The sequence below is a fragment of the Cetorhinus maximus genome, chromosome 11 (genome assembly GCF_964194155.1).
Source record: "Cetorhinus maximus chromosome 11, sCetMax3.hap1.1, whole genome shotgun sequence".
Classification (NCBI taxonomy): Eukaryota; Metazoa; Chordata; class Chondrichthyes; order Lamniformes; family Cetorhinidae; genus Cetorhinus; species Cetorhinus maximus.
The window spans coordinates 99,557,235-99,570,970 of record NC_135889.1 but is presented as its reverse complement, the minus strand read 5'-3'; the positions used below and the strand labels follow the sequence as shown (position 1 = coordinate 99,570,970).

Here is a 13,736-nt window from a genome sequence, read left to right as displayed (position 1 = left end):
ACCAATCAGTTAGTAGTGTGGGGAACCTCTAGGAGAGAGTTCTTCTTTAGTTATAGAATTGGGTGCACAGATGTAGTTGTTGCTGCTGTCTTGTAAATAAAGTTAAATGTGTCCACCAAGAAAGCTTGCCTGGAAAATCAACTCTATAACATTATTGTTGTTTACATTTCCTCTAAACCCAAGCCTTTTTTCTTTACTTATCCCATTATCACCTGCTTTTCCCTTGGGCCTTCATCCCTTCTGTCATTTCATCGCTCCTGCCTTCCACCCTGTCACAGGCCTTCCCATTTGTTCTTTCTACCCCTCCAACATTTCCCTGCCTTTGCACTTGCTTAAAACTTGTTACATCTTTAACTTTTCTCAATTGTGATGAAAGGTCATTGACCTGAAACGTTAACTCTGTTTCTCTCTCCACTGATGCTGCTTTAACCTGCTGAGTATTTCCCAACATCATCTCCTTTTATTGCTCAAACTATTTATTTGCCCCAAAGATTATACAAATCAAATATGCTTTGGCATTCAACCTCAGTGGCCAAAAGTGCATTTTGTTTCTGTATTACAAGTTAAAAGTTTTTCTGAATTAGAATGTTAAAAATAAATAGGATAAATTTATCCTATCATTTAAGTTTCATGTATTTACAACTGGGAAGGCCTTCCCCCTCTCTCCTCGTTATTCATTCAAAGTGCTTTTTTTCAAGGGATTGAAAAGAAAGCACTTTAACAACAAATCAAAAACTGCTAAAACCCACCTGATCTGTGCCAGTGAGACTTTTTAAGTAATACAGTCCAACATGCAATCGAAGAATGAAGCTTGGGGATGTGTAGTAATTAAACCAATAGTTTATAATTCCTCTGAATCTTCTGGTTGGAAATCTGCTTACACACGTTGTAACATACAACCAGGTTACAATCAGGTTGAACTAAATATTGGTTGAAAATATAAATGGGACAGCTTGCATTTTTCAGCGTTACAACATTGCATGAAGTAAGTACAAAAGTGTACTATCAAAATAAATTGCTGTCATGAATATTAAGAAACTGGAACTGAATAAACACAACTACATTCAGGGCACTGATTTATGGATGTCATTCAGCTAGCAAATTAAAAAAAATATTAACCTCATCCTACTAAGTGGTTGTGTACAGAATAGAGAATTGCTCTTTAGTGCTCTGAGGGTTAAATTAACATTGTATTGTACTTACTTATGGCATCTACAAATTGATCAAAAAAACTGTATGGAAAAAGTGGCTCAGGCAGCTCTCTGAAAAACATCTTTAGTGCTCCGGTGACGACGTGGATGTCCTCCCACTGGCTGTCATCCAAATTCAGCTTCTCTTCTGGGAAAACATGAGGAGAAATGGAACAACTGGTTTTAATGAAACAATTACAAGACACTAATTATTATGTTAATGTTTGCCTACTATCATCAGCAACTGTTAACAGCCTCCTGCACCTAGAGGTTTAGAACTGTGCAATTTTCCACAGAAGGACATATTCAGTAGAATACCATCTGCAGGAATGTAACACGCGCTCACACATACACAGGCACACACACACACACACACAAAAAGACACAAAGACTCATGCTCATTGACTGGAGATGTCAGGTACACTTATACCCATAATGCTTTTGCTGGAAAATTAACATCACCATTGAACATGATTCAAAGCTATTAGCATTCAAGGCTAAGGGGGGCTGTGCAGTGGCAGCAACTGCTAGCTGAGCTGAACTCATGGGACCGGCCTGCAGGCCTTGCAGAGCCAACATGAGACATATGCTAAACATGGCAATTGAAAATGAGCTATTACTTTACATGTGTCAACTCTGCCACGTACAAGGGAATTAAAGCTAAGTCCCCTTTTTTGCTTGAAATTGTTGCCAGTTGGGAACGTAAAGGAGGAAGAGAAGCTACCTCATCACACCTGCCTACCTAACAAAATCTTCTTTATTTGTAATCATTTTTTTCCGGACTTAAAAAAAGAACAGGTAGGAAGTAATGTACTTGTGCTCAAATAACAACAGCATCAGTATTAATGTAAAAACAGGCAAGTAAATTATTCCAAATCCCAGTTTGATCATGGCATAACCTTTATCCATTGCAACTTTTTCTATTAAAAAGAAACCTGGCTATGCACAGCAGTTTGAAAATAAATTCATGCTGACCTATTACTTACAAAAGAACTTCACTGCTACTATTGGCGTAAAAGTGCCTTAGATGGTAGCTATTGGCATGGAATATCATTATCTAGATTGTCAATTGAATGAAATCTCCAATGAGAAACGATGCTGAAAATGGAAGATGGCTTTTCAATAATAATTGACAGATAGAGAGGATACAAATACATGAAGAAACATACATTAAAAACACAAAACATGCAAAGGATTATTAGGCTAGCAATATAAAAATCATCAGAGATTATTCCAGTGTTTTTCCAAATTTCAGGTCAATAGTAACCCTCTAGAAGCAATCTGTCCATTGCGAAAAGCCCAAATGAGATGTGCAGTGCTGCACGAAGCCCAGGGCAGCAGGTGACTAATGCACTTCTTCACTATCAAGACTGTATTATCAGATTTAAGAAATTATCACTACCAGCAGTTTTGAATTAAGAAGGGTGTTTGTGTTACAGTTCCAAATTGAGTGCATTTCGCCAACTATATTGACACGGTTATGGTCTTACAATATGATACCTTCAACTGTTGCATAAAGAACCTTACCATGTCTCTCAAATGTTCCAATGTGCTTTATATATAATTAATTACCTTGAAGTGCAGTGACAGTTATTGCATATTGAAACATGGCAGCTATTTTACACAACAAGATTAGTGACTTGTTAATCCTCTTTTGCTGCTGTTGGTTGAGAGAAAAATGCTGCAAGAGCATTGGGGAATTCTCTGTGCTGCTTTGAAAAGTAATGGGATCTTTAATGTGTCACTGGAAGAACTACATCTCTTACAGGACAACACCCCAACAGTATTGTACCAAAGTATCGGCCCAGATTATGTGTGAAATCTGAAGCATGGATTTTGAACTCAAAACCTTCCAACTCAGAGCTGTCAATACTACTAACTCTGCCAAGCTGACAAATAAACAGAGCCAGTTCTTGTTTCATTAGAATGCACACTAGTATAGAAAATCTGCAGTATAGAACAGGAAATCATGTCTTTTCTGTAGGTGAGAGTAAGGGGGAATGACCCAGAAAAGAATGGAGGCTGTTTTGTAGCTGGCATTTGATTTAGTGTCACGGCATTTTTTGCAATAAAAAAAATCTTTGTTTCTTACTATGTGATTTAAACTCCTCTTTCAAGTACCATGCCTTAAGAGGGTGTTGTTGACCAGGGACTTCCATTGGATTGCACCATGATTATGCTTGGCAAAGTACTGCAGTGGTTTGCCATTGCCCCCTGCAGTTTGGCTGACCAGGAAACTCTCCCACTCTTATTGCCTGCCATATTGGATGGATTTACAGGCTGATACTCAACCCGTTGGCTACATTTTAAAGACATCTTCCATAGCCATCAAGTCCTACTTTAGAACCTGAATCTTCTGGTCCAGTGGCAGGGATGCTACCACTGTGCCACAAGTGATTTAAACTGCTCAATCTAATCATTAGATTTACACACAACTTCACTGGTTCATGTAGTTTAGAGTGAAAGATTATAATATTGTGTCAAATTATTCCCCGTGTTTTTTGAATCAATGTTTGTTTGTATCCAGAAGGGCTCAATGACACAAACATTTTTAAGTCTGGAATTTCCGTTCAGTTGAGCTGGGCTTTTTGGCACAATTTAACCAAAATTGTTTGGAGGAAAATTGTTTGGAGGAAAGGTTTTGTACCTGAAGGAGTGAATGTTTCATGCCTGCCTGTCCCACCAAATATCGCCAGCATTTTCTGTATCTGCTTCCCATTTGAATAATCTCTGTTTATAGTCGTTTTGCTTGGGTACAATGATGACAAGTAATAAAGAAAGCCTAGGATGGAATCTTGTCCTGAAGTCAATCAGATGAAGACAAATTTGAGATCTAGTCAGACTTTTAAGAAACTCAAATCTCTTTGGATTTGGAGGACACACATGTTGAGGTAAATACAGCTTTAGATTTTTTTTGCAGAGTTGTAGCTGATTCTTCTTCAGTTCTCTGCCCAAATGCAGAACCGACCCATAATACCGCGATCTCCACCATGGGTAAGGCAACCGTCTCAGCTGGAAGGAGGATCAAACCCCGTGCTGCTAGCATCGGCACCAAACCATCCAGCCAATTGAGCCAACCAGCTCCTGAAGGAATCCAAGTTGCAGTGAGATGCTTTTACTAGCACGTTATAGCCTGGAGCTATGAATAGTGATAATAGGGGCTCCAATTTCTTTCCGTCACATGGTTGATCATGTCTCTCCCAATCTTACTGCCTGCCATTAGCGTGTGTTGGAAGGTGTCGGATCCTGGTCACCAGTTTGTTGGACCTTATGGATCCGGCTTGCTTGCTTGTTTTGGGATGACCGAGTTGGTGCAATAGACAGAGTTGATCAGTAGACAGTTCTTAGGTGGAACACATTTTGTTTCTTTACAAAGGTACTCAGCAGCTACACTTGTGTGCTTTCAACTCAAATCTTGTCTCCATACTTCTGCTTGCTAACTCAGACGACTGACTACAGAGGTAGCACGCGCTACTCCTCTATTGGTTACATAAGATCATGTGATCTTCCTTTATAACATCCTTCTTAAAAGTATACTACATATTACATAAAACCATAATTACCACAGATGGATTTACAAGTTGATACTTAACCAGTTTGGCTGTGTTATGAATGCACCTTCCTTGCCCATCAAGTGCTGGAGTGGGACTTGAACCCAGAGCTTCTGGCTCAGAGACAGGGATGCTATCCACTTCCTCTTGTAGCAGGTGCAAAGTGCTAAAAATTTGATTCGGCCCGTAAGCCGATGTGGGGATCATGATGAATGATTACCTAATGCCTGTTCGGGGTGATACATGCAAACTTCATGCTGCCTGCTCATTTCAATGATTATGCAATGCAGCCCAGCATGGCTGTTGAGCTACTGCATGCTCAACAGGAGTCAAGGGGCTGAATAAAACGGGGAGGTGGATGGGTCACCCACCTCCCTGGAAGCAAAGTCGCCGTGGAGCCGAACTGCTCAATGCTGGCCTGCCCTGCAGCCATAATGCTCTGCCGGTGGGCTTAACAAGGGCCAAGTGGGCCTTCCGCCCCTCACTGGGCACTCACCCTATTTTACGTGCCTCCCCACCAGAAATACAGCTGGCAGGGGCATGTAAAATGCAGCCTAAGGTGTGTGTCATGACATATAGACTGCACCTCTTAAATGGGAGGTACAGTCAGGCCGCAGCAGTTGGTGGAATGGTTTTGTATGTATAATTGGAAGTGTCATTGGATAAAGTTGTTATGGAATTATGGTGTTTTTGTGGTGTATTTTATTTCTGGGTTTTGGCCAAGGGTACACTGTGATGGGCCATAGAAGAGGGATTTAATGCATGCCGCCCTTTTGACCAAGCAGCTAGCCTCTGGTTCATTAGGATGGCTCTAACATGGCTGGAACAGCAGACTGGCACAGGATGAAAGCATTTTGGCAGCCACCAGAATAGTGAGCATTTGCCGATCTGATATTTTGTGCATGGTAACACACCAATTGCATGTTCAGAGAGCTGTAGCCCTTGCAATTGTTGTAATATATGATGCCACAGAGGCATGTGACTGCATTTTATAATTCGCCGCACCATTAGGAAACTCTCTATCTTGGCAAAACTACGTGCAAGTCCTCTTGTTTCTCTTTGTTTAGGAAGAAGATGATGAAGTCCCCTCTCCTGGGTTACAGGCATTTTGTCACCTCCTTGATGCAGTAATGCACAGGGAACTGTAAAATACCGCTGATGTCACCTGCCTGCATCTGGAAGGATCCGTTTGTGTAGAAATTGAGTGCAATGGTGATCTTTACAGCCACTGGCAACATTGTCCTTGTCCTGCTGTGCAGTTGTCAGTCTGATAAGAGGTGGTGGTGCAGTTTGGTAAAAAGTAACCTTTTCTGATCTGTTCCTGGTTGAGGTGGAGCAAGGAGAAATGCTCGATGAAGACCCTTGGTGGGTAGGGCCATCTATAAAGAGCCCTTCTCTTCCTCCCTTTCTGCTGTCTCTGCTGCATGTTCCTGTTAAGCTGCAGCACATGAGAGATTGTAATTATAGATCATTAACGATATCAGGCTTTCTCCTGACAGGCCTTCAAACTTCCCTGACATCCTCGATAAAGTCCAGCATCACACCCTTCTGATTCCAACAACTTTTCAGAATACCTCCGATGACACAGTGCACAATACTTCCACACGCTGCAGCTGCAAAAGAAAGCCTGAAAGTCCCATGCTGTACCTTTGAATAGTGATAGTGGCTGCGGGGGTGGGGGTGGGGGGTGAGCGGTGTTGGTAGAAAGAGGATTGCGGTAGAGGAGGGGTTCCATTGTGCTGCTGAATGCATGTTTAGCTGAGAGTGTTTAAGAGAAAGCAGCAACAGGACCTGTGAAGTCTAGCATTGCAGGTCAGACTCCAAATCAACACTAGACTGATGTCACAATTTGCCCAATCTGCATGTTTCTGGTACACATAAATCAAGACAGTTGTATAGTGCCCTTACAAATATGGAGTGGTGGATGGGCTGCACAGGAAGTGGCCGGAAGCAGTTTGGCCACCATTTTCCAATGCTTGGACTTCATAGCACTGGCACCCACAGGCTATGATGCTGAATATTGCAGCCACAGGTTTGGGGAAAGCCAGTGAAAGAAATAAAATCCAAACTTTGAATTCATAGCTTCCAAAAGCTAAAGTTCTTTTTCTCAAATTAATGTGGTCATGGATTTCCTTAATTCTTTTGAAAGTAACACAAAGTGCTCCTCTCATTGATGTGGAAAAATAGAACATTGTCAAAATTAAGACAATGAAGAATGTTGAATACACCTTAATTAACTAACCTTTACTTGGTTAAATCATATGATCAAATTATTGCACAAAGGCAAACAATGTCTTTATCTCATATTTCATTTAATCTATTTTCTTTCAGGGAAGAAAATGTTATTTAATTTTTTCTCTTAATGTCAAAGCATTAAAATAGAACTGATATACATCTTTTGATCTTTTATAAGATCTCAACTGTTCTTGAAAAAGTAAAACAGACCTGTTCTCTTCAGTTTATTGCAGGTTTATGGGCTGAATTTTGCCATGGGCTTCGGAACTCTGAAATCAGGACCAAATGAGCCCACACTTGCTGGGACTGAGACCAGCTTAGGAATATTCTTGGAGACGGCCTCCTAACTGACCATCTCCACACTCGCTATTCAATTAAGGATGGTGGGAGGTCTCTTGATGCTGCCAGCCCAATCAGAGGGCTGCCAGCTCTGGCGCCTTGGCAGAACAATCAGGAGAGGTTGGTGCTCCTGAGACGGGTCAGTAACTGAGAGGGTGGCTCAACATGGAGGCATCGTTGCTGGCCTGCACAGGAGTACTCAAATTAGATGGTTTCAGCCTGATAAATGCATATGGATGCAGGAAAACCCTCCTGGATTGGTGTGGGCCACAATTGCGGCCTTTTGCTACTTTAGCCTCTTCTTTATGGTATGGAGCTTCCAGCTATAGTGGCCCTGTGGCCTGCTGAAGGGAGGCTGCCGCCATTTAGCTGGCACCCTGAGCATGTGGTGGGAAACTGTTCCCCCCACTGAAAAAATAGCAGGGTGGCCGGAAAATCTCCCCTTATTGGGGCCTTAGCTACGTAAATCGGCTACCCGCTCCATGGAGCAGACAGCTGAGCCATTTCTCAGCCAACCTCTGGGAAAGTTTCCCGACGGTGGGCATGCATCAGGGAGTTGTTCCAATGTGGTTTCCCACTATTTCCCTGCCTCCAAGCTCACCACCACAGGGCTGGGTATATTTGGCTGTGTGTGTTTGCGTTTGTATGTTGATAACATTATTGACTCATTATCTTTCATGATAGGTATCCTGTTCCTCCTCCTTCGGGCACCATGCCCTAAGGGGGCATTGGTGGCCATGGACTTCCATTGGATTGGTCTATGATTGTGCTTGGCAAAATGCTGCAGTGATTTGCTGTTGCCATCTGCAGTATGCAGTATGGCTAACCAGGAAACTCTCCTGCTCTTATTGCCTGCCATCAGGCAGATTGGAAAGATCTACATTGCTGATAATCAACCTGTTTGGCCACACTATGAATGCACCTTCCATGGCCATCAAACCCCAGAGGGGGCCTCAAGCCCAGAGCTTCTAGTCCAGGTGGCGGGACGCTACGATTGCTCCAAAAGATCTTCCTTGTGATAGGTATATTTTTCCATTGTGAATGGAATTTAAAAAAACATAAGTAATGTGTGTTGAATCTTCAAACCAATGGTGCAATTTTCACCGTCTCCAGCTGCCTTCATCTTATTATAAGTTAAATGATAAGCAATGTAGTTTATTTCTATAAAAGCATATACAAGAATAAAAAAATTGTTTTAAAAATTGTTCCATGCATTGAAGGATTTAAAGTTATGTAGAAATCGTATAAAATAGTAACTTACAAAACTGCTGGACCTGAACACATCCTTGTTTGAATTTAGCTTTTAATCATCAAACTAACCCATTCACACGCTGTCCTGCTCCAAATCCCCATCTGTTTGATTGAAAACACTTCAGGAGTATCCCTTTATTACATTACATGGTTTTAATTTAAATTGACTATAGCCTAGTGGGTTTGTTCAGAACAGTCAGTGCTGAACAATGACATCAAGAGCCTAAGGCCTAATGTGGCGTACAGTCACTTTAAAGAACAGAGGTTTTCAGTTTGTTGAAGTCTGTCAACTACTTCGAGCTGTTTATTCTCATCAGGGTGTCACACCCCCTACATGTCTCTTTTGATACAATCTGTTTCATTTTCTCTTCAGTCAATTCAAATCTTACCCCTTAGCCCCACTACCCCAACTCACTTTCCATATTGTCTGGGCTTTTTCAAATCAGTTGTTCTCTTTCCATCTACACTACACATTACAGTGCAGTACATTCATTTCATTTGAAAAAAGAATCTTAAATAAAATTCTTAAATATCATGATAATTTAGATAATTTTCTTTAAACTAGCTGCAAATTACCTGGTCTGACATAAAATGCAATATTATTTTTATGTCAATGATTATTTTCTTCACCATTAGTTTATTGTAATTGCACAGCTGCTAAGATTTTTTTTTCCTAAGGTTAATGAAAAAAATATTGCTCATTTGGAACATTTCATTGAGTGTTTTCACAGTCCATGCAAGTCTCTCAAACTCTGTACAATCAGTGGCAATCGCAACACTGAATAGCTTCATACTGATAAAAAGATAAGAATGATGATGATTACCAACATATCTATAAATTTCTTACTAACATAAGTTCATGCCTGCTACTTTAATTTAATTTAAGGGGCTTTTTGGAAAGCAGATTCTTGTACCGAAGGAAGTAACCTAATACCTGGATACCTTAGAATCCATAATGACTTCCTAGCCACTAGGCTGTTTCGGACTTGTAGTACCTTACTTTGCAGTAATTTTTTGCTACAGATATCTGGACTCCTTGTGAACTTGAGTTACTGGTACTGCAGCTACATAAAGCAGCTAAAATATTTTTGAATACTGTTATTATGTTTTCAGAAGATTGATCTGCTAATTAATTGCATGCCAGCAAAATACTGATTTAATTACTAAAATATATCACTAGCATGCTGGTGTCCTGGTTGCACAATAAAATAAATCATAAGGATCTGCAAGTTGTGAATACTAAAGGAATGAACACTTCAGATTGCCATGTTTGGTTACAAGCAGAGCAATCGGCTTATTGCATGCTAATTGCCTGATACTTTTTTATAATGTGGCACATCTATTGCACAGCCTCAACAAAAGTCCAGCAAAGTCACTGGGAGGTAGAGGTTCAATAACCACACGTCTATCAGTAGCTCAATGAGACCTTGCATTGAGCGCTGCCAGAAATTATCCTCTGAATGTCCATTTAAAGGTTACAGTAACATTAGTCTCTTTTACGTCTGGCTCACTTTTAGACACTAGTTAGGGATTTTCCTGGCCTCATCCAGCCATGTTATGTGCCTCGGGTGACAGATATTCTTGTCAGGTGAACATGTCCTGATATCTGGTTTCCTGGGTCAGTGCAACAGCAACAGAGAGCCGAATACCTTTTCTACCAAAGAACAGGCTTTTCAAATGTCCACAATCCAATTAATTGCACTCACACAGCTCCCAACCCAATTGCTCACAATGAGGACATCCTTTAGAAGGCTGTGCCTTGCCAGGAATATGTATGGTCTGTGAATCCTTGTGCAAAATCAGTCTTCAAACATCACTTTACAGCTGAAGGAGTAAGCCCCTTCACCACATAGCTTCTCCTGAGTAAATGATCTATGGAAGATGTTCCTCTTTTTGGTTTGTGTGTGGCGCTTCTGAACATCTCAAATTTGTTTGATCTTTAGGCAGATCATTTGCCAAATTTTACAGCTTGTACCTCAGCAAGCAGAAGGTGGGTTGAGTTTAATAGAAGGCGTCAAGATTGTACATTGTTTGATTTTTTAAAAAGAAAACTGTTCATATGATCTTTAACCAGCTTTTAAAGTTCTAACATATGAACACACAAATTAGGAATGGGAGTTGGCCATTTGGCCCCTCAAGCCTGCTCCGCCATTCAATAAGATCATGGCTGATTTGATTGTGGCCTTAACTCCCCTGATAACCTCTGACTCCCTTGATTCTCTATAAATAATATTAATAATGCTTTCTAATTATAAGACCCATCATTTGCTAGTTTCAAATTATATTACAATATTGACTGTTATTAATATTTTTGATTGATGATCTAGATTGTTGTGATTGTTATTGAGGATAAGACTTCCATGTCCAGTGCATTTTTTCCCACTATTTTTCATGGCCTCCCTACCCATGTATCATCTAAGCATAAAGGGGAGGGATGGAGGTGGGGGTGTGAGTCACCTGCCCACAGGCATTTATTAATATCAAGCTGAAACCAGCCACTAGATATGCTAAAGGATTTCAAAAGCGGTTCTCCCTCCAAAATTACAACCTCCTTTGGATAAATACAGGGCCTTTCTCAATACCCTTCTACTAATGCAACAGCTAAAATGGGCAACTTAGCATGCAGGGATTTTGGTGCAAATCATTTTAGTGAGTGGAAATTTTATGTTTAAAACTGGCATAAACCAATAACTTCTTTCTGTGGAAAATTCTGGGGATGGAAATTGCATCTGGTTGCTTCAGTTTTACTAACAAAAAATTATTATAGAATCAAATAGCACAAAAAATATGGCAATTTAGCCAATTAAGCCTGTGCTGGCTCTTTGGTAAAGGTATCCAATCAATCCCAGTCGCCTGCTCATTCCCCACAGCCCTGCAACTTTTCCCCTTCAAGTATTCATCCAACTCTCTTTTGAATGTTTCCACTGAATCGACTTCCACCACCCTTTCAAGCAATGCATTCCCGATCATAATAAGTCACTGTATTAAAAAGAATGTTTCATCATGTCACCCCTGGTTTTGTTGCCAATCAACTTGAATCTGCATCCTCTGATTACCGACGCTTCTGCCATGGAAACAGTTTCTCCTTTTTTTTAATCAAAACCTTTCATTATTTTGAACAAACATTCTCAGCTCTGAAAGCCACCCTAGCTTCTCTAAATAACTGAAGTCCCTCATCCCTGCTACCATTCCAGTAAATCTCTTTTGCACTCTCTCAAAGGCCTTGATATCCTTTCACATTGTGCCCAAGATTGGACATAATATTCTGGCGGAGACCCAACTAGAGTTTTATAAAGATTTAGTATAATTTCATTGCTTTTGTACTCTATTCCACTATTAATAAAGCCAAGGATCCCCAGATACTTTTTGTACTAACATCCCCAGGTCTCACTGCTTCTGCATCCACTTTACAATTGTCCCACTTAGTTCATTTTGCCTCTTCTCATTCTTTCTACCAAAATGTATCACTTCACAACCCTCTGCATTAAATTTGTTTCACCATGAATTTTCCCATTTTACCAGTCTATGGCCAGAATTTTCCCGTTGGTGATTTGGGGGTGGGGCCCACTCGCTGATGGGAAAATGACGCAAGATGACGTCGGGAGGAACCCTTGACGTCATCCCGCCCCATTTAAATATTCAGGAAGGCGGGTGGACAGCGAAATCAGCTTTCCGCCCGCCGACCTGTCAATGGCCAATTGACAGGAAATTAACCCAATTAAAGGCCCTGCCCGTCCAACCTTAAGGCCAAGAGCCTCGGCAGGCGGTAGAAAAAACATGAAACCTCATCCACTGGCGGGATGAGGTTTCATGCCCGTTTTAAAAATCTTTATTAAACTTTATGTCATATTTATTAATATGTCCCATCTCGTGTGACATTGTCACATGAAGGAGACATGTTAATAATTTTTTTATTTTTCTATTTTTGAGGCTTTTTAAACTGTCACCAATCTCCCTGAGATAGCACTTAGTCTCAGGGAGAAGTGCGCTCTTTCGCGCGCATGCACGAAAGAGCGCACTTTAACAGTTGGAGAATCGCTCCCCCCCCGCACAGGAAGCGCATAGCGCTTCCCGTCGGGCAGCCCACCCGCTCAAAATGGCGGGTGGGCTGCCCGACGGGACTCGTTTCGGCAGCGGAGTTCGGCTGCCAGCCTGCCGCCGAGCCGGTAGGACCCGCTCACCCAACGAGGGCTAAATTTTGCCCTATGTCTTCATGAATCCTGTTACTATCGTTCTGATTGTTTAGTACATTTCTGAGCTTTGTATCATCTGCAACATTTAAATTATGCCCTGTGGGTGGGTGAAATGAAGCAAAAATGAGGCCTGGAAACAGGTCCAGACAAATTTCTACTCCCTTACCTATAGAAAGTTATATACCTTTTCTGAAATAGTGACTTGTATCAAATGATATATGTTCATGTGCCAGTGATTTCCAAGGTTTACTCTTGGTGGAGAATTTTTGGCTCGGTGATTGGGGCCTGCTCGCTGAGGCGTAAGATGATCCAGGGTGATGTCAGGCGTGCGTCCCGACATCACCACGTATCATTTAGATTTTCAGTTTGGCAGGCGCGCAGCCGACTCTGCTGCACACCCGCCGAACTGTCAAAGGCCTGTTAAAGCCATTAGTTAACTAGTTAACCTTATTGAGAAAGTTGCCCACCCAACCTTAAGGCTGGCGGGCAGGCGGAGAGCCCAGGCGGCCTTCGCATTTTCCACGGAACCTCATCCACGGGCTGGATGAGGTTTCATGATTGTTCTTGAAATCTTGGAAAATTTTTAAATAAAATCAATACACATGTCTCAGCTCATGTGACAGCTTCACATGAAGGGACATGGTCTGAAAATGTTTTTTCTCCTTCATTAAACCTTAGGGACTTTAAACTAAAAGTTTGCACATGCACGAAAGAGCGCACTCCCGACTTAGGGACCCACCCCTACCCCCCCACTGCCCGCTCAGGGAGTCCACAACGCCTCCGGGTGCGCGTCACGCTGGGTGGACCTTAATTGGCCAGCCCACGTAAAATGGCGGAGCGGACCTGATCGGGGGGTGCCGATCGGGTCAGTGCCCACCCGCGCCCGCCTCTACACAACCCCCCTGACAACTCCTTGATTTCCACCAGTGTGTGAATTGAGAATAGTGGTGGTCAGCTCATGGCATCAACAGGTGGGA

General features: G+C 41.7%; 1 protein-coding gene across 1 annotated transcript in view; it reads right to left on the bottom strand.

Moving 5' to 3' along the window:
• Window positions 1-13,736, bottom strand: part of arhgap15 (Rho GTPase activating protein 15) — a 776,478-nt gene that overhangs the window by 114,135 nt on the left and 648,607 nt on the right. Inside the window, exon 13 of the mRNA XM_078552497.1 lies at window positions 1,204-1,338. Within this exon, the coding sequence (XP_078408623.1) occupies window positions 1,204-1,338 (135 nt within the window). The remainder of the gene's footprint in view (window positions 1-1,203; window positions 1,339-13,736) is intronic.